Source organism: Peromyscus eremicus, chromosome 19, assembly GCF_949786415.1.
Source record: "Peromyscus eremicus chromosome 19, PerEre_H2_v1, whole genome shotgun sequence".
NCBI lineage: Eukaryota > Metazoa > Chordata > Mammalia > Rodentia > Cricetidae > Peromyscus > Peromyscus eremicus.
The window spans coordinates 51382907-51404960 of record NC_081435.1 but is presented as its reverse complement, the minus strand read 5'-3'; the positions used below and the strand labels follow the sequence as shown (position 1 = coordinate 51404960).

The following is a 22054-nucleotide window of genomic DNA, read 5'->3' as shown; positions in this document are numbered from 1 at the left end:
GAGCTGATTCTACTTATAATTCTTAGAATTGCCTTGATTGTTTGCATAATAGCCTATTACCACCTCACTACTTCCAAGGGTATTTCTCAGTCTTCTTATTTTTGGTCTCTGGCCCTTGACTTTTATCATCTCCCAATTTTCCCTTTCTTTGTTAACCCCTCTCATTTTACTCCATATATAATTGTCCTTAGCTTCCTGTTATAACCTTTCCTATTTATTGATTAGATCATCAACATCTGTAGTATCAACTATGGCAACTTGCATATATCTTTATCTACAAAACTCTAATCTTCCAGACTCCAAATATTATTTACACACTTAAAATTTTTAATGTAAGGCAGAGTTACAAAACTAAAAAACTACTACATTAAAAATGAGTGACTGGGACTGGGAAGATTGTTCAATGGAGAGGGGTGCTTGACACAAAGCTTGATGATCTGAGTGTGATTCCTGGTACTCACCCATATGGTGGATGGAGAGAACTTATTTCCACTAGATGTCCTCTGGACTTCACAGACATGATGTGGAACATGGGCATCCATACATATAAACACAAAATTAATAAATATATATAATTTTTAAAACCCTAATTGGCCAGGTGGTGGTGGCTCATGCCTTTAATTGTAGCACTCAGGAGGTAGAGGCCAGCAGATCTCTGAGTTTGAGGCCAGCCTGATCTACAGAGTGAGTTCCAAGACAGCCAGGGCTATGAAAAGAACCCCTGTCTCAAAATAAACAAAAAACACCAAATGGATAATGTATTAAAAAAATAATAAGACATGCATAGAGAAACCTGTAAACAGAGTTTAGGAGAGAGAGAAAACCTATGGTCTTGCTAAAAAGCAGAGATAATAACAACAGAATGTCAAGTAGAAAAGTTTACTTTGACTGGGTATAGCACATATCTGTGGGAGGTGATAATAGGGGAGGAGAAAAACCACCATGCTTTTTAAAACTAAATGACCTCTGCTTGTATCAGAAAGTTAAGTCTTTGAGCATTGCTGATTACCTATAGTATTTAGGTTTACCGGCTGTGTTAATGCTAAGTAGTCTAGTGGTTCATTCTAGAGGCATAATGGGCCCTTCTAGGAATCATACACTCCCCCCTCTCCCTATAGGTATCAGTCGAAATTCTAGTAACCACAGAGTCTCTAACATGATTGTAGGATGCCCAATTCATTATTCTCTTGTCTAGGCCCGTGGCACTTCTATCAGCAGGCCAGGCATCCTGGCCAGTGTTTCTCACATTGTGCCTAGGTACTGCTGACAGCCAGGAGTTATACCTATTCCTAGCTATGAAGAGGCAACAGAAGAGAAGGACATGAATTAGAAAATGGTACAAAGTAAATTGTAGACTTTGGTGGTGACACAATCTGCAGCTGCACAGCAAGAAAAGATAAAGCATCTAAGTCTCATTATTTTCTGCCATCCAATAAGCTCTATTGAGGGAACTTGGTGCAGTCTATGAACACTGTCTTCCGAGGACAAAGGCCAAGATAGAGAAAGATTGAGAATCTATATGGAAGGGCACAAAAAATGAGCATTAAAAAATGCCACTGTTTCTATAATTCTTTCCATTGTGCTTCTCAGAAATCTGTGTACCTATCTTGTTTTAGATGTTTTCTGTGTTCTTAGAAAAAACTATAGGGACAGTTAAGGTAGGCAGGTGTGTGCGTGTGTGTGTGTGTGTGTGTGTGTGTGTGTGTGTGTGTGTGTGTCCATAATGCTTAGGCTCAAATTCAGAGCTTCATTCCTAACACCTGTGGAAGGACAATTAGGTATAATAGTAATCTCTCTATTCTGAACTGAACTGGATTCCCCTGGCCCCAAACCAGAATTCATAAGTCGAAGCCTTGATTCCAAATAGGGTTTCACTGTTTCTGGAAATGAGAATTAAGACTCATTAAAGCCCCTTACGTTAAGTGAGGTCATAAAACAAGGTCCTAATTGTGTCTTTGGCAGCATAAACTACAACTCATTGTTGGTGGTACAGGCTAAGGACTCCTCCCTAAAGCAACAGGAGGCCTCTACTCAAGTGTACCCCAGTCATCAAGGATGCCACAAAAATGAAGTAAGGATGATTCAGGGTGAAGCAAAGTTGGTGAATTTATTGATTAAATGAAAAGACACACTTGCAAAGAGTCCAGTGCAGGTATTATAAGAGGAACACAACCCAGTGTCCATGGTGGCTGTATATGCAATTGTAGGGCTTTGAAGCTATTTAACCTGTAACTAAAGTTAGATCTTAGGGAAGGTATGTGCTGATATATTCCCCTTTTTAATCCAAAGGTGAGTTTTTTGTTTGTTTTGATGCATTGTGCAGGCTGGAGAAGGGAATATTAGTTAGAGAACAAGTATTTATCAAAGGGTTCTTTACTCATAGACATATCCCGAGGAAATTGGGCATAAGATGTAGTTCACTACAGTTTACCAATCTGTAAGATGATTAGCATTTTTATTTTTAATGTTTTAATTGAAACACAATTACATCTCTTACCTGACACTTTCCTCCCTCTGCCCCTCTCAGTTAGCCTCCTCAAACTTCTCCTTTACACCCCTAATCTCAAATTGGTAGCCTCATTCTCCTTGATTATATTTATTACATACTCATATATGTGTGTGAGCACACAAATACATCATATTTATTTACAACCTGCTGCGTCCATTCTTGTTCTTTGTGTGTATATGACGACTGACGACTCAGCATCAGACAACCAATAAGAGAGTTCATCTCTGGAAAGAGGCCAAGTCTCCTTCTCCCAGAAATTAATAGTTCCCTGTAGTTTTCTGACTAGGAGTTGGACCCTGCAGAATTTTCCTCCTTCTACATTAACAGGTCCATTGATTTTGCTATTGTTCCTGTCTTGTTTATACAGCCATTTCTAGGAGACAGCTTCACAGCAGACTTCTGATACTGTCTCTTAGAATCTTTCTTCCCCCGTCTTCCACAGTGTTCCCTCAGCCAGAGATGCAGGAGCTGTGATGTAGCTCTATCCACTGGAGCTGGCTCCCCATGATCCATTGATCCCTGCATTGGGTTCAGTTGTGTTTTTCTGTGATGGTTTCCATATTCTGTAAGGAGAAGCTTTGATGAGGTGTGGTAGTCACACTTATCTGTGGGTGTAAGGATGAGATTTAGAATGTGTCTAGCAAAGCGTTGATAGTAAATTCTTTTCTAAAAATCTATGACCTCACTAGCCCTTGGAAACTGTCTGCGTTTCCAGTACCAGGCATGATTTCCCTACTTTTGTTTGTTTGTTTGTTTTTGTTTTTCAAGACAGGGTTTCTCTGTGTAGCTTTGGCACCTTTCCTGAAACTCACTCTGTAGCCCAGGCTGGCCTCAAACTCACAGAGATCTGCCTGCCTCTGCCTCCTGAGTGCTGGGATTAAAGGTGTGTGCCACCACCACCCAGCTGATTTCCTTACTTTTGAGTGGGCTTTACATCCAGTTAGATAGCTGTTGGTGGCCACCAACATCTGAGTGCCATTTTTTGCACCTTTATGTCTCTATTGCCATGATGGTAATTGTTATATTTAATAGTTGTTGAAAATAAGTAGGATGGTTTAATTGCTTCTGTCCCATAATAGTTTTTGTAGTATTTTTCTAGAATCATGAAAGCTAGACCACAGGAAAAGGTTTTCAGGTCAGATCCAGCAAAAGTCATCTAGGTCATGTGTCTTTGATGTTTGGTTTCTTCAGCAAACAAGAGAGAGGCAACTAAGAACTACAGTGATAATCTTTATTCCTTTGGGAGTCATTTGGACTACCCTGACTAAACCTTCAAAGGGTTCTGGTGCCTGGGACTGGAGGGTTTGTTGGTGTACGGTTCTTGTGAGGAGCTTTATCAACCCAAGTAGCTTAACTTCCTTTAAGATGTGTGTGCATGTGTGTATGTGTGTGTGTGTGTGTGTGTGTGTGTGTGTGTGTGTGTGTGAATGTGTGTGCATACACTTATATGTACTGTGTATAATTTTAGGTAAATATAAACTAACATGATTCCTTGATACTTTATCAAACCATCTTGGTGTTGTTTGTCCCTTCTTCTGTACTGACCTCCATCCTCCTCTAATGTGGAGCCCTCTCCTTGCTGTTCCATTTCCCACATCTTATTATCTGTATCCTGTGATTCCCGGTCCAAGTTCATTCCTTTATACCTTCCTTGCTACTATGGCTACTCCATTTAGAGTTAGAAACTGAAGATAAGAATGAATATTTGGCATTTATCTGTCTACTGGGTTGCCTCACTCAGTAGAATTTTTCTAGGTGTAATCGGATGTTTCTCAGGTCCAACCAAGTTCCCACAGTCCTGTGGCCCACTTATAGAATAATCACTCAGAAACTTATATTAATTATAATTGCTTGACCATTAGCTCAGGCTTATTACTGACTAGCTCTTACACTTAAATTAATCCATAATTCTTATCTATGTTTAGCTGCATGGCTTGGTACCTTTTCTCAGTTCTGCCTTGTCATCTTGCTTCATCTGTGTCTGGTTGGCAACTCCTGACTTAGCCCTTCCTCGTCCCAGAATCCTCCTCATTTGCTTGTCCCACCTATACTTCCTGCCTGGCTACTGGCCAATCAGCATTTTATTTATCAACCAATCAGAGCAACACATATTCACAGCATACAGAACGACATCCCACAGCATCTAGGTCCATACTCTGCAAATTTCATTATTTCATTTTTCTTTATTGCTGAATAGTATTCTGTTGTGTATATGTACCACATTTTCTTTACCAGTTCATCTGTTGAAGAACATTTAGCTTGTTTCCATTTCCTGGAATTCCAATTATTGCTGTTATGAATAGGACAGTTATGGACATTGCTGAGCAAGTATGTGGAGTAGGCTGTTGAGTCTTTTCAGTACATGCCAAAAAGTTGTATAGCCGGATCATATGGTATATTTATTTTCAGTTTTTTGAGGATTCTTCACATTGATTTCCAGAGTGCCTGCACAAATTTGTGTCTCTACCCACAGTGAATGAGAGTTCCTCTCTCATCACCATGTGTTATCAGTTGTGATGCTGCTCTTTGACATCCTGAGGCGGGGTGGGGTGGTGGTGGTGGTGGTTAAATCTCAAAATTGTTTTAATTGGCATTTTCCTGACTGCTAAGGATGATGTACACTTTTTGAGGTATTTCTTAGCCATTTATATTTCTTCTATTGAGAACTCCCTGTTTCTCCAATGAAGAGCTCCATGTTTAGATCTCTCTAGGCCATTCTATAATTGGGTCATTGGTTTCCTTGACTTTGTGTTTTGAGCTTTGTATATCTGGATATTAATATTCTGAGCGATGTATAAGCTGGCAAATTCTGTGGATGTCTTCTTCATTCGATTGGTTGTTTCCTTAGGTGTACAGAAGCTTTTTAGTGTTATGGGTTCCCAGTTGTTGACTGTTGGCTTTAATTCCTAGCAAATGGAGTCCCGTTCAGAAAGTCCTTTCCTACACCTTTGTCTCATGGGATACTATGTTTCCATCTGCAGTTTTAGTGATTGAGTTTTGAATTGAGGTCTTTGACTCACTTGGTGCTAGTTTTTGTGTAAGGTGGTAAACTCTACTTTCATTCTTCTGCATGCGAACACTCCCTTTTCCCAACAGCATTTGTTGAAGATGCTGTCTTTTCTTCAGTATATGCTTTTTGCCTCCAATGGCTATAGTTAAGAGTGCCCATGCTTGACTCTTCTATTTTGTTTAGTTGGTCTACATGTCTATTTTTTGTGCCAATACTATATTGTTTTTATGACTCCACAATATATCTTGACATCTGGAATTCCTCTAGTATTTTCTTTTTGCTCAATTTGCTCTGACTATCTGGGGTGTTTTCTGATTTTATATGAATTTCACAATTCCCCCCCCCCCGATTTATGTGAAGAATTTTGTGGCTATTTCGATTGGTTGCATTGAGCCTGTAAACTGCAGGGTGGTCATTTCCACATATTAATTCCACTGCTCTGTGAACACAGGATACCTCCCCATATTTTTAGTGTCTTTTTCAATCCATTTTTTCAGAGCTTTGTAGTTTTCATTGTAGAGATCTTTTACCTCCTTGGCTATGCCTTTTTAAAGATGTTTTGTTGTCTGAAATGCTGTTGTAAATGGAAGTGTGCCCCTGATGTCTTTCTCCTGAAGAAATGGGGGTGTTTCTTTTTTTCTTTTTAAAGATTTATTTATTTATTATGTATACAGAAGAGGGTGCCAGATCTCATTACAGATGGTTGTGAGCCACCATGTGAGTGCTGGGAATAGAACTCAGGGCCTCTGGAAGAGCAGTCGGTGCTCTTAACCTCTGAGCCATCTCTCCAGCCCGGGTGTTTCTTTTTTGTCATAATTTGGGTACATAATACTTTCTGAATGAATGCTCACAGCATCCATATGTAATGAAATCCGCAAAGGAAATGTTTCTAACATCTATTTTGCGCGTGGTGACTTGCCCAGAATACAAGACAGGGCCATCGTTAAATTTCTTGCAAAGAATGCCTTATGAGCTTAGGCAGTAGCCATGGGTCCACAATGGACAGGGGAGTCCCTTTGCCCAGTCTCCCCCAAGTCAATCCTCGGTAAAGATAGATAGATAGATGGATGGATGGGTGGGTGGGTGGGTGGATGGATGGATGGATGGATGGATGGATGGATAGATAGATAGATAGATAGATAGATAGATAGATAGATAGATAGATAGATAGATAGATGATAGATAGATGGATAGATAGATAGATGATAGATAGATGATAGATATAGATAGGTAAGGATAAATAAATGATAAATATAGATATATAGATGCATAGGTAAAGATAAATAGATAGATAAATGAATGAATGAATGAATGAATGAATGAATGAATGAATAAGTAATAAGTAAAAAACAAAACAAAACAAAACTTCAGGTCAGTGAAGCAATGGAAGCAAATTCAGAACGCTAGCGGAGCCGCAAACGCCTACAGCCTGGACCTACGTCTGCGCCTGCGCCTGCGCCTTGCGCCTGCGCCTTGCGCCATTCCAGCAGCGCAAGGTTCAGGTGGGCCAGCAAACGGAAGGCGCGGAAATGACGTCAAAGGCGCCGGAGCCAAGGCTCCCTCGGCGCGGTGGCTGCTGGGTGCTGCGCGCCTTTCCCCTCTCGCTCCCCTCCCAGCCCGCGTCTCCTCCCCCTCGGCTCGTCCGCTCCCTGGCGTGACTCGGCACTCAGAGCTCCGGCAGGACACGTCGTGGTCGCCGCTCCCGCCCAGGCCCCGGCCTCCCGCAGCCTCCCTCGGGCCTCTCTCGGGCTTTCCTCTTAAGTTTTGAAGCCGGAAGCGTCGCGGCCGCCCTGCCGGGTTCTCTGCGAGGATGGTGGGAGTGAAGCCGGTCGGGAGCGATCCAGATTTCCAGCCGGAGCTGAGTGGGGCGGGCTCCAGACTGGCTGTGGTCAAGTTCACCATGAGAGGGTAAGGCCGAGTCTGGGCCCTGTTGGCATTCTTCTGTGGGTCCCTTTCCCCCATCCCCCCCCCCCCGCCCCTATTTTCCGGGTCTCAGTTCTCCTGTCGTCTTAATGCTCTGGAATGTCCGGTGGTGACTACCGCCCAGGCCGCTGCCAGGATTAGGCCTCGGCTCTAGAGAGAGGGTCTCAGATGTGCATAGGGGGGCTTCCAGGCGGGCACAGAGGCCAGTCTGGTGGGTCCCGCCGCTCAGGACGTGCCTACCCGCCGACTTTAAATTCGCCGATGTTCTCTGCTCTTGGGGGCGGCCCGCGACTTCTTTCAGCTTGTAGGAGTCTCAACCTCGACTGCCTGCGCCGGTTCCTGTCTTTCGGAAGGAACCAGCTATCATTTTGCATTTTAGTATCCCTGGAAGCTTAATTCTCCAAACGCTTTGATTTCTCTTCACCAGCATTTCTGCAAAGCCTTTGAAAGATGCAGATGAGGCTGCCCATCTAGTCCGAATACCGTGTAGTCTTAAGGCATAGTTGGTGCATTTTGAATTAAGTTAATGGGACAAAATGATTTTGTAATGTGCGTAGCGTGTTTGTACCATGCTTGGTTTTGTCTTAGGCTACTCTGTGTATGCAGATTACAGACACAAAATTCAGTATTTATGTGTCACCGGTTGGACAGACCTCTGTGTTTGACCAAATTGCCTTTTTAACTTAATGATTTAAGATGATCGGGATCGGAAAAGATGTTGTCTTTGGATAGAATTACAGTGTAAAGGATAAAAAGCTGGTGGGTCGCTTATTGGGTGTATAATATTCTTTTTTTTGTTTGTTTTTGTTTTTTGAGACAGGATTTCTCTATGTAGTTTTGGTGCCTGTGCTGGAGCTCACGCTGTAGACCAAGATGGCCTCGAACTCACAGAGATCCGCCTGGCTCTGCCTCCTGAGTGCTAGGATTAAAGGCGTGTGCCACCACTGCCTGGCCGGGTGTATAATATTCTTATATGTAAATTGGAAGTAGGCCTTAAGAGCAAAATTCAGCGTGTATTTATAGATCTCTTGTATGTAGCACTAAAGTAGTTAGGAGGTTTGGAGATCTTCATTTAGAGATTCTTCTAGCATTATTTACACATGTACTAACTGGGAGCAGTCCACTTCCAGTACCACTGTTTATGTAACAGGTACACTTGCCCGTGTAGTTGTGTTGTTTGTTTTATTTTTAATGCCGGAGGAAAAAATTGTAGTTTCTAGTACAGAGTTCAGTGAATGTTGAGTTTACAAATGTAGATGAGCTTAAGGGGATTGGAGGACAAATAGAGATGAAAACAAATTAAAGGGTTTTGTTGGTGATGTTTGTTTTGTTTTGGGCCAGGCTTCCATAGAACTGAAAAGGGAAGCTGGGTGGTAGTGGTGCAATCCTTTAATCCCAGCACTCGGGAGGCAGAAACAGGTGGATCTCTGTGAGTTCAAGGCCAGCCTGGGCTACCAAGTGAGTTCCAGGACAGGCGCAAAGCTACACAGAGAAACTCTGTCTCGGGAAAAAACCAAAAAAAAAAAAAAAAAAAAAAAGAATTGAAAAGGGGCAGTCCATTCATTTAATAGAGGGAAATAGGGTGCCCATGTGACCTGATACGTTTACATTTACTAAATTGAAAGGATTAGACTGTGTCAGGTGTTAAGACGTGTCTCAGAGGAATGTCAGGGTTCTAGAACTGTGTCTTCTCAGCTTTAGCCATTTTGTCAGGGGTGTAGCTTTTACACTAGGAGAATACCTGCACATTGTTGACTAGCCGACACCAGAGGAGCGGACGCATGGCTTCAACAAAGAATCTTACTTTTAGTTCTTCCTTCTAATTCTGGTCAACTGGAGCTTTTACACTTTGTCACTCAGTGACGTCGCACCCCCTTACCATACCAGGGGCAGAGTAACAAGTAGTCATTGATTGAAGTGAGGAAAGTGGGGAAACATTGCTGCTGCTGAAACTTCTGTTAGCGGTGCGGTGTCCTTTTTAACATACTGTGGGGATTGATTGGTAGAGACCTGGATCACTTATTAAAATGTTTTTATGGAGTGAAAATGACATTTTTGTAAAAACTTAAGGCAAATATGTGCTTACATTTAGAGAACATTTTTAGTTTAAAAGAATATTTAGGTAACACTTAGGAATCTAGTAAGTTTGTATTTACCCTTAGCATTCTTTCTTATTTTTAAAATATCCTTAACATTCTTTTAACATGGGCAGTCAAGACATTCATTGTTCTCTGAGCTCACTGTCAGTGTAACTGGCTTTATTTATACTTGATGACTTACAAAGAACTATGTCCAATAAAGTCTGTCAGAAACTGCTCAGGGAAAGCTAATGTTCCCTCATTTTAGGTTGAGGGCATAATTTTTTCTAGTATCTGATTTTTCACTTCAGTGATGTACTTTAAGCTAAATTGTACATGGCTTATCAACCATTTGTCTAAATTAATTTTCAAGCAGTGCATAGATTGCTTTGTTCAAGAAATCTTCAAAAGCTCTTCATTATATGTGTAGGGCCTTTGAACATACTAGGTAGGCACTCTACCACTGACTTACACCTCAAACCCCAATTTTTTTTATAGTAAAATATATATAACATAAAATTGATTTTAGCAAATTTTTTTTTTTTTTTTTTTAAGCTCAGACTAGCCTCTTGTGATCCTCCTGTTTTAGCCTTCTGAATGCTGGAATTACAGGTATTCACCACTATATGGAGTCATTTTAGCAATTTCAAAGAGTATAACTTAGTGGTATTATGTACATTCATTCACAATATTGTGTTATCATCACTATTATTTCCTAAATAACTTTATCATCTCAAGTAGAAACTTAGCCTGTTAAGTAGTAACTCCCCATCCTCACTTTTCCAGAAGAACAAACCTGTTAGATCCCACCATCTCCATATCAACCTACTGCCAGGTAGTCTCCATTGTACTTTCAGTCTTTAGGAATTTGCCTATTTTAGGCACCTTATGTGAGTGCAACCATAACAATGTATGCTTCCTTTTTCTTCTTCTTAGTCATTCACTTAGTATGTTTTCAAGATTCATAGCTTGTTTCAGTATTTTATTCCTTTTTATAGTTGGAAATATATCCCATTGTGTTTATATATCATTTTATCCATTCATCTGTTGATGGACACTTGATTTGTGTTTGCTTTTAGGTGTTAAGAATAACAAATACTACGGGGCAGTGGTGGTGCACGCCTTTAATCCCAGCACTCAGGAGGCAGAGCCAGGCGGATCTCTGTGAGTTTGAGGCCAGCCTGATCTACAGAGTGAGATCCAGGACAGGCACCAAAACTACACAGAGAAACTCTGTCTCTGAAAACCAAAAAAACAACAAAATAAAACACTACTGTGAACATTGGCATATTATATATTTTTCAGTCTCTGCTGTAATCTATTTTTTAATACAGATTGCTTTAAATAAATTAACTACAATTCTATCTGCATTATAATCTTAACATTATAACCTAACAACAATTCAGTTTACTATCTTATATTTTCCTGACAAGATGAGAAGAATATTGATCTATTCATATTGTTAAGAGAATTAATCCTATATATTAATACCTATTCTGGTACTGGAAAGATGGCTCAGCAGTTAAGAGCATGATCTGCTCTTCCAGCGGACCTGGGTTCAATTTCCAGCACCTATATGGTAGTTCACAACCACTTGTAACTCCAGTTCCAAGGGATATGATACCCTCTTCTGGCCTCTAACTGCATCAGACATCAACGTGATATATATCTATATCTATCTGTCTATCTATCTATAGATAGATATAGATACACACACACACACACACACACACACACACACACACACACATATGCAGGCAAAACATTTACATAAAATAAAATCTTTGGGAAGGTGTTTTAAAAAATACCTATTCTGGTAAGATTTTTAAAATAACTGTCTCCAAATAGTTGCTTCTTAAATATGGCCAGATACATTGAGTGGTTATCAAAAGTGCTGTTTTATTGTTTTGGTTTGTGGTATGCTAAGCTCAAAGAATGTATAGTTTCTTCCCCATTAGTATGATATGAATGATTTTTATCTTGAAGTAGTGAATATATTACTTTTTATTTCAGTAAGTCAAATCTTCCTGTTACAGTTTACCCTGTATTTTGTTTTCTTAAAGCGGGTATCATAGTTAACCATTCAGGAAGGATGCTAGTGGTGTGTATAAGGATGTTGAGTTCCAGTAGTACCTTAGCTTGTTCAAAAGTATATTACTAACATGTACAAAGTATTATTTACATATTACAAAATTGCTAAGGACTGACAGTAGTTTAGCAACGTAAGATAGCCCAGTAGCCTGTAGGAGCTAGACAGATAACTATCTGTGAGTGCGGTTAGTGAAGTGGCGAAGGCCAGGGCATGCTGAGACCTAGGAGTGGTTTCAATCGGAAGTGTGTGTTTGTTTGTTTTTTGGCAGGGGAGCTTTGATGACTAACATTCAAGAATACACCAATTACTAAAATGTGTACCTTGATCAATTAAGAAATACATCATCATTAACAGTCCCAGATTCTTGCATCTTTGGGCTCCTTCCCATCCCTTTTGGATTCTAAAACTGTTAGAAGAATTGTATTTTGTAGTCTTGCTCTTTTTCAAGAGTATATAGTTTCTTCATGAGCATGCAGCATGTAGTATATGGCCATTGCTTTATAAAGAACAGCAACTAAATACTGGAGATCTGTTATGGACTTTTGAGAATGGTAGTTAAAGAGTTAGTGTAGCTAGAGTTTTCCTGCCTTGCCCACAGTCAGGACAAATCTCTCTCACCCGTCAGTCCCACAGCCGCTCAGACTCAACCAAGTAAACACAGAGACTTATATTGGTTACAAACTGTATGGCCGTGGCAGGCTTCTTGCTAACTGTTCTTATAGCTTAAATTAATCCATTTTCATAAATCTATACCTTGCCACATGGCTCGTGGCTTACCAGCATCTTCACATGCTGTTTGTCATTGTGGCAGCTGGCAGTGTCTCTCTGACTCAGCCTTCTACTTCCCAGCTTTATTCTCCTCCTTGTCTCGCCTATACTTCCTGCCTGGCCACTGGCCAATCAGTGATTTATTTATTGACCAATCAGCAACACACTTGACATACAGACCATCCCACAGCAAGTTAGTGTCTAGGACATAATTCTTTGGAGTTTTTATTTTTTGGCTGGGGATTGAATCTAGGGCCTCACACATGGTATGCAAATGATCTGCTACTTGAGCTTTCCCATAGCCCTGTTCTTGACAGTTGTAAAACTTTAAATGAGGTGACAGGAATTTAACACTTTTGGAATTGTGAAATCAGCAAATGGCCAAAGTATATTATTTTATTAATAAAGTTTCTTAAAATAAATGTATTTTATGTGATTTATATAACCAGTTATGGATTTACATAACCAGTTATGGATATAGCTGTGTTTTAGTAACTACAATACATTTAGAAATGGCCTGTTTGAAAGTTATCCCCTGTGGAAAAACAAACCTTCTGAAATGAGGCTTTAGAAAGAGCATACATTTTCTTTATCCTTGTTTGCATGTATATGTATACAAGCTTTGCTAAATATAAGAGCCCTGGCTATAGAAGAAGGCGGAGAGGGGGGCAGTTATCAAGCTTATGAATATCATTTAATATTATGGCTATAAGGAAAAATTTTATTTATTAATGAAAACTGAATAGCTCCTTTAAAAAGAACTGGGATTGGGTTGAATTTATAAATTGTCCTACCTGTGGCCCTTTTACGAACTAGGATGTTGGGTTTTGAATAGCACAACTTACTTTTTGGCCTTCAGTTCCTTTTTGTTTGTTTGTTTGTTTGTTGAGATGGGTCTCTTCTAGAACTTGCTTTGTAAACCACCAGACTGGCTTCTAGCTTGCAGAGATCAGTCTCCCTCTGCCTCCCCAGTGCTAGAATGAAAAGTGTGTGCCACCATACCTGGTCATAATTTGTTTTTTAATTTTTTAACTTAATTTCTCATACTATATTTAATGTTACTGGTATAGTTAGATTTGAGTCTATCATTTGCTATATTTCTCATTGCCCCACTTGCCTTTATTTTTTCTTTTAATATTTTTTGGATTAACAAATTATCTTTGATTATATTTATGAATAATTTTTATGAAATTTAAAATTATCTTACATAGTGCTTCAAGTATTTTTCTCTTCTGTAGTCTCAAATTGTATGTATATTTTAGCTTGTTTAAAATGACCTCATATGTTAATGATTCCTGAATTTTTATGTAGACATTCTGGCCTTGAACTCACTGAGACCCACCCACATTAATCCCAAATTCTGGGATTAATGGCATGCACTGCCACACTGAGCCTTGTTCTTTAGGTCGTAGAAGGTAATTGTGTTAGGTTCCACACTCTTTATCCCTTATCTGAAATGTGTGGGTTCAGAGTATTTGAGCTTTCAGAGTTTGTTGGGGTTTTTGAGTTCTAAATGTTTTCAAATAACACGTTCAACCTATTGTATTGGGTGCTATTAATTAGTAAATCTTTATGCTAGGTCTTAATACTTGGTAATTCTTTTTTTAAAGCTTTAAACCTCAGCTTAGGTTGTCTTTTGTATTTCCTCATAAATGTTAGACTATAAATTTGTTAGTTTCATTTTAAAAATTTGGGATTGTATATTAATCCTAATCAAGGAGGATTGATTTGACAATATTGACTTTTTTTTCAGTTTAGAAACATGTCCCTTTATTTTCCTTTGTATTCTTTCTTTTTTAATTAATTAATTAATTAATTTTTAAAGATTTATTTATTATGTATACAGTGTTCTGTCTGCACATATCCCTGCAGGCCAGAAGAGGGCACCAGATCTCATTACAGATGGTTGTGAGCCACCATGTGGTTGTTGGGAATTGAACTCAGGACCTTTGGAAGAGCAAGCAGTGCTCTTAACCTCTGAGCCATCTCTCCAGCCCCCCTTTGTATTCTTTCAATGGGAACAAAACAGAAAGATTTTACAATCTTAAGCCTGAGACCTAATATTGTATCTGTTCTCATTAAAGCAATATGGTACTAATACAGTATTATAAATGACCCAGATGAATATATTAGAGTGCCTAAAGCCAAGAATATCAGTTTGCCTTGTTTTGTTTAACTTGATAAATGCTTTTATAGTTTAAGTTAGTACAGTCTTTGTATTATTTTACTGAATATAGCTATCTTTCTCATAGGTGTGGACCGTGTTTGAGGATTGCTCCAGCATTCAGTTCTATGAGTAATAAATATCCACAGGCAGTTTTCTTGGAAGTAGATGTACATCAGTGCCAGGTAAGGCAGAAGAGCATTTTTTCCCCTCTTTTTTTCATTAAACAGATCAAAATCCAACATTAATATTACCCATTATGTCTTTATTTACATGATGCTTACTCCTTTATGAATGCCATTTTGATTACATTGGTTAGGAAAGTATTATTTCAAGTTTTTTTAAATATGAGGTAAAATTAATACAATGTTAAAGTAATAGGTTACCTAGTAGTTCTATATCTTCTGTTGAGGCATTGGCTTATTGATCATAAAGTTATAGTGGAGAATTTTTGATAGTAGTTTGATTTAATTTCATCACTTTATAATCTTATCTTCCAAGTTCCATGTGCCCACCCTCCCCTTAAAGTGGTTATACTTTGTGCGTTAAGAACAATGCATGAAAGAAAGTTCAGTTCCTCCTCATTCTGAATACCACAGTTTTGTTTTACCTGCTGCAGTAAAAGTAGCTTCAATTTGCATTTCCTTAATGCCCCTATTAACTAATTTTCATCTTAAGTATCTCACTTGTCAAGTTGCCTATTCCGAGCGCTTTTCTTTTGGATGTCTTTCTTGTTTTTACTGTTTTGTGTTTGCCCTCTGCTAGAGGTAAAGTACTTTGTTATGTTCTGCAAATATTTTTGCCCAATCTGAGTTTTAAACTTTTTTAATGTTAGGAAAAACTTGTGTAAGTCCAATATTACACACTTTAGTTTTGTTTACCTACATTAAATGTTAATAGATGGTATCACTGTCCTTATTTTAGATATATTAGTTTATGAAAGAAAAATAATGTCATTATCTTTATGTTGAATATGTTGAAATGTGCATATCGACTTAACTAAAATATATTATTGACTTTACTTTAGTTTTTTATCATGCATACCAGGAAATTTAAGATCACGTGTGTACATGTATAACTCATATTTCTGTCTCACTTTTTTTTTAAAGTAGTGCTGTGACATTTAGAGAAGATGTCCCTTAGTTACCTTTATATTTTTTTTCTTTGAATGATGTATATTCTGTGCCTCTTCATACAACTTGCATTATGTGAGAGGACAGATTTGCTGTGCTGGTTTTTAAATCCTGTCATGAAAAGTTTCAACAGTGGTGCTCTGGTGTTTATTAATTTCCATTTAGTATTAATTTGTAGAACTAGAGCAAAAACGTAAAAGATAGCTATTATTTTTATGATGACCTGAAATCGGTTCTGTAAGAGTAGAAATTGAATGAGGGCAATCCTTTTTTAAGACAAGACATTGCCCTGTCCCCTTTTTTTGACAGGTGGTACAGATTGGCTTTTCTTTTTCAGGTGGATACTTTTTCTTAGCAGCAGTGGTTTATATTGACTCATCATTACCTTTTTGGTTTTTGTTTGATTTTTGTTTGTTTTCTTTTGAGACAGTCTTATTTAGCCCTGTTTGGCCTGAACTCTGTAGACCAGGCAGGGCTCAAACTCAAGAAATCTGCCTGCCTCTGCCTCCCAAGTGCTGGGATTAAAGGTGTATACTACCATGTCCAGCCTTTGGTTATTTCTTTTTGAAAAATTCATACTGTGAAATTATAAGAAAGCTGCCTGCCATAAAGCACAATTTCTGTATTAGAAGGTAGTTCTGTTGTATAAAGTATATGACAATAAAACTAATGTTTTATAAAACAAAAACAGCTGTTCTCTATTGTGGGTCTATGGGTAATATACCTGTATCTCCATAAAGGTCTGCCTTTTAAGAAAGATTTTTTTTTTCATTTGTTTTTTTGTTTGTTGTTGTTTGTTGTTTTTTTTTTAAATATACATGGGTATTTTGCTTCTATGCCTGACTGAGTACCACCTGTGTGCCTGTGTCCTGCAGAGGCCAGAAGAGGGAATTAGATCGTCTGGAATGGAGTCATACAGGTGGTTATGAGCTGCCATGCGGGTGCTAGAAATTAAACTCCGGTCCTCTGAAAGAGCCACCTTCTGCAGCCCAGTCCACTCTTTCTCAAATAACAATTAGGAATACATTGTTTTACCTTTCTGGTTAGGACTTGTGCTGTTCTAATTGGCTTAAAGTTGTAGAATGAAAAATCAAAATGGTAGAGATTTCTTTTAATTTTATCACTGTTTAATTTGCCAATTCTAGGGAACAGCTGCCACCAACAATATATCAGCAACACCTACATTTTTGTTTTTTCGAAACAAAGTGAGAATTGATCAGTATCAAGGAGCAGATGCTGTGGGACTAGAAGAGAAAATCAAGCAGCATCTAGAAAATGATCCTGGAAGCAATGAGGACACAGACATTCCGAAGGGCTACGTATGTCATCAGAAGATTAAAAATAGAGTCTTAAATTGGGTGTTATTTGCTTGAAATGAAAGTTATTGTTTTCTTACTAATTCAAAATATTTTCAAATGAGGATTTTTCAAACTAAAGTGGACTATTGAGTTTCCTCTGTCTGTTATAACCTTGTCTACATTGTAAATCACTTCCCTCTAAATTTCTTCTGCTTAATTTACTTCCACTTGAAATTAATTTCTAAACTATTAAGTAGCCATATTCTAATGCTTGTTTTCCTTCTATGAGTGGAAAACATAGCATTGACAAATATTTCTCATTTTTATAGTTATGTAAAATGGCTTCAGTGTACTGAGTGCCCATGTTACTTAATTTCCTGTAGTCTAGTTTTGTTTGGTTTAGAATCAAATGTAGCTTTAGTATTCAGTGTCTCTTAACAGTAAGGTACTTTTTTTTTTTTAATTGAGATGAAGGCTGAAGAACTCAAATGATAATATTTTGAAGCTGCATAGCATAAATAGTTCTAATACAGTTGTGCATGGTTTGAGATTATTCAGGAGGGAAGCAGAGTTTAGAAATAGTATATTATGGTCTACACTTGTTTCTCAAGTTGAAGCTACTACGTTAAAAATTTTATATTAGGTTCAGTAAAGCAAATCACTGTGTTCCTGTCTGTAAACCCTTTAAACTCAAGCTGAAAAACTAGTCAGGTAGACACAAGAGCTTCTTTTGTGTGCAGGTTGTGTGTGGTGATCTATCTTTATTTTTCTGTTAGTCTATACAATTAGTATTTATTTAAAATAACACCCAATCAGAACGTGTAAACAGTGTTTTTGAGCCAGGGTTGATAATTACTGAACTAGGTCATTGTACTTGTCATCCTGGTGTACAAGATAAAGTTGATTTATAAGTCAGCCAAGCAGGAAGACTAGAAAACACGGTTCTCGTTTGTGCCCCCGAGGCTGCTTTTGGGATGAAGTGGTTTTGAAGCCTGGGAACTGGTGGTTGGAGGGAAGAGAAGGCAAGGGGAGTGGTGCTTTCTGCAGTTAGTTACCCTTGGTGATCTCGTAGTGCTGTGTTCTGAAGTGATTAGACAGAAGTTCCCTGGGGACACTTGCCCAGGCTCCACTGCAATGTCAGTGGTTTTAACTGGTTTGTCCTAAAGAAAAGCAACCTCCAAATTCCTAAAAAAATTGCTTAGGATCTTGTGCCCTTATGACCTGCAGGGGGGGCGGGGGAGGGGAGATGTTATCTATAGCTAAGCTAGTGAGATTCTACTAATGTGGTAATTTCACAGTCATCACCTTTGATACCTTTGATTTTAGTCCTTGTAGTGTCTGGACCTGAACTGAGGTTGTGTTGGTCTGAGCCTTAGTTCTGTCCAGCTTGGAATCATCCCTGGGTAAGGCTTTAATTATCTCACAGGAAGCCATATACTCTATAAAATGTTTTAAACACAGTTAAGAATGAGGAAAATGCTATAAGGGAAAGGACTGAGCCCCGTTCTTATCTGGGTGTCATGAAAGGAGGAGGGGCCATAGGGGCTCACTCCATAGAGTCAAGTGAAAGTACAGCGGGCGGTGTTGGGGCACACCTTTAATCCCAGCACTCGAGAGGCAGAGCCAGGGAGATCTCTGAGTTTGAGGTCAGCCTGGTCTACAGATCCAGGACAGGCACCAAAACAACACAGAGAAACCCTGTCTTGAACCCCCCCCCCCCCCAAAAGAAGTGAAAGTACAGAGTACTGCTTAGGATGAATGGGATTAGGCTGCTGGTGCTTGCTAGCTTGCCCTTGTAGAAGTCATGGAGACAGGGGTCTTATTCTTTTGATGATCACATTTGTTGGTGGTGTTAGTTTCTTTGGGTGTTGTTGTTTTTGTGTGTGTGTGTGTGTGTGTTTGTTTTTGCTGTGTATGGTTTGGTTTTGTTTGAGATGAGATCTCATGTATGTCTAGGTTGGCCTCAGACTCACTGTGTAACCAAAGTGGATCCTCAGCTCTGCACTTCTTACATCTACTTCCCAAGTGCTCTCTTACAAGTATCCTGGGTCCTTGAGAGAGGCTTCTGGGCTACATGAAATACATAGTTACAGTCATAAGTTCTTTGTAGTAAATGTCCTGGGGAATACCAAGGCCTACAATTTGGGTTTGTAATACCTTGCCATGTAGGCTAAGCCTAGATTTTGTTTTAATAATTAGTGATAGATTTTAGTCAGAAATTCAAGTGGAAAGGCCAGCATAAAAATTTCAGTAACTGTTTTAAAGCAAACATTTTCTTCAAAATCACTGAATCTAGAAAGAACCATAGATTCGAGTCTTCATATTTTTTTTTGAGTCTTTATATTTTTTTATGCTAAAGCCAAATGTTTTGCCTAAGTTCTTGATTTCTTTTATTTCAGATGGATTTAATGCCTTTTATTAACAAAGCTGGTTGTGAATGTCTTAATGAAAGTGATGAACATGGCTTTGACAACTGTTTACGAAAAGACATGTCCTTCTTGGAATCTGACTGTGATGAGCAGGTAATTCAATGTTTATGTTAAGGCTGGCAGGCACTGCCACTATATGAGCTCTTGTTTCCTGTAGTAGTCTCGCCTCGTGGCTCACGTCTCTCTTCTCCTGTTAGCTGTCAGTTCCTTTGACTCTGTCCCCTCACTATCTACGTTTTCTTCTCTGTGTCCTGTGTAAGCTGCCATGTGCTCTGAAGAACATTGCGGAGCTCATGGTTGGCTCCATTGCTGCGTAGATCACCACCAGTACTTGGTCATTGTTTTAATACTGCTTTCTGTGTTTTCCCTCCCCAGATAGCTTGTGTCTGAGCAGTAGAGATTGGTTAGATAAGCCTTTCCATGGAAGACTGTCTCCTTAGTCCCAGATAAAAACAGACTGTCTTCTTCTTTTCCCTCCGTTGCTTTTGCCCCAGAGAAAGTCGGGTAACCACCTTAATCACACCATCTTTATCTTCTGGGTGTTACTTTTCTTAATTTACTTTCTGTTCCACTGTTGGGGTTTTTTCCTCTTTTACTCGGTCACAAAGGTTTATAAAGTCTAAGTCTGCATATTTGTTGTACCATACTTCTTGTAAGAGGTAATAACTCTTTACTGGCATCTTTTGGATGTCTTGACCTGATCTCTTTCTAGCTTTCCCCTCTCACCTGCTTTTCACCAGCATTTAAGCCCCTTGCACATGCCATGCTTGCTATGTTTTGACACACTGTTGTGAGTGAAGCATAAAAAGGAAGTGATGGGGCTGGAGAGATGGCTCAGAGGTTAAGAGCACTAGGGCTGCTCTACCTTCCATAGGTCCTGAGTTCAATTCCCAGCAACCACATGGTGCCTCATAACCATCTATAATGAGATCTGGTGCCCTCTTCTGGGGTGCAGATATACATGCAGGCAGAACACTATACTTAATAAATGAGTAAATCTTAAAAAAAAAAAAAAAAAAAAAAAAGTGAGTGGTGTAGCCAGAGGAAATAATCTAGTTGTTTTCTTAGACCTCAATATGACTTTGAAATAATAAGTCTAAACCCTTTCTTCTATCCAGAGTTACTTTATTACAGCTTCAGAACTATGATTTATACCATATTCCTGTGTGTAGTTGCCTAAAACCATGACGGTGTAAACAGTAGCATTGTCTACAGCTTTGCTGAAATCTAACGTTAAAGGAAGTCTTTCTTACAGAGAGAGAGTATAGTTAATGAGCAGTAAACACAGTTTTGGATGGCAAGAAACTATGGATAACTTAGAGTTTCTGAGAGAATCTGGACAGCATTGGTGTCTTATGTGGCCTTTTAGAGAAATTTAGGATGCAGTTTGAGGAGGCCTTTGAGAGATCTTAGTGCCTTTCTTCCCTCCCACTACACAGAGCACTGCACACACTGAGCCACATGCCTGGTCCCAAGAGTCCTGCTTTGTGAATTTTAGATTACAGTTCATGTGAGGGTCAGTCTTTCTGCATGACTGTGTATTACCTTCCCGTAGTTAAGTGGTGTGGCTAAGTATTTGACACACTAGAAACTACATATTCAAATTTAGGACTTACATTTATTTCATCTGGGAATTTTGTTTCATTTATTGGTAATGTATGTTACTTGCCAGTTCTTAGGTCACAGGATCTTAGTTTTTTAATATTTATTTATTTTATGCGAATGGGTGTTTTTTTTTTCCCCAGACAGGGTCTTTCTGTAGTTTTGGTGCCTGTCCTGGATCTTGCTCTGTAGACCAGGCTGGCCTCGAACTCACTGAGATCTGCCTGGCTCTGCCTCCCGAGTGCTGGGATTAAAGGCGTGTGCCACTGCTGCCTGGCGTGAATGAGTTTTTTGTCTGCATTTAAGTCTGTATATCACATTGTGCCTGGTGCCCTTGGAGGTGTGAGATGAGGGTGTTGGGTCCCTGGGACTGGAATTACAGATGCCTGTGAACTACCCTGTAGGTGCTGAGAATTGAATGTGGGACCTCTGGAAGAGCAGCCAGTAGTGGTAAATGCTGAGCCATCTCTCCAGCCCCAGATCTTAAGTTTACCACATTAATTTTTTTCTGCCATTCTGTATGTAAATAATTGATGGTCGATGTTCCTAACTGCCAAACTAATGAAGTTAATTTCAGCTTGCAGAATCTCTATTACAATGGTTTTGTTAGATGAACTAGGTTTGTGCCACATTTATTTTAGCTCCCCTTAGCCATTTTTTTGTATTGATGGTGCTGATAAATCATTTTATAATTAAACTGTTTCCTTCACAGCTACTTATTACCGTGGCATTCAATCAACCTGTTAAGCTTTATTCCATGAAATTTCAAGGTCCAGATAATGGTGAGTAAAGGACAGTCAATTAAAAACTGACTTTCTACTTTGTTAAACCTCTTAGCTTACATTTAAAACCTTTTTATTAAATAGAGGTCGGTCTACCATGTGTTGTTCATTGAAGATTATAAATGGCCAAATAATGCGGAATTAATTAAGAGTTAAAGTAAAAATGTTTGTTTCCCCTTAATTTACAGAGTACCGATTTCTTCCTCCCATTTATAGGTTTTTAACAGTCATTTTTAGAATCAATTGGCCAGGCAGTGGTGACACCA

The 22054-nt window shown here is 39.0% G+C and overlaps 1 protein-coding gene across 3 annotated transcripts in view; it reads left to right on the top strand.

The window, feature by feature from the left end:
- Window positions 1-22054, top strand: part of Txnl1 (thioredoxin like 1) — a 36891-nt gene that overhangs the window by 3118 nt on the left and 11719 nt on the right. Inside the window, exons 1-5 of one of the 3 annotated variants that reach the window (XM_059246165.1) lie at window positions 7048-7427; window positions 14633-14729; window positions 16823-16996; window positions 19375-19497; window positions 21719-21788. In XM_059246165.1, coding sequence (XP_059102148.1) covers window positions 7330-7427; window positions 14633-14729; window positions 16823-16996; window positions 19375-19497; window positions 21719-21788 — 562 coding nt within the window. In that variant the 5' untranslated portion in view covers window positions 7048-7329. Of the gene's footprint in view, window positions 1-7047; window positions 7428-7543; window positions 7654-14632; window positions 14730-16822; window positions 16997-19374; window positions 19498-21718; window positions 21789-22054 lie in introns of those variants that run through there. The other 2 variants (XM_059246166.1, XM_059246167.1) reach the window with 2 other exon arrangements.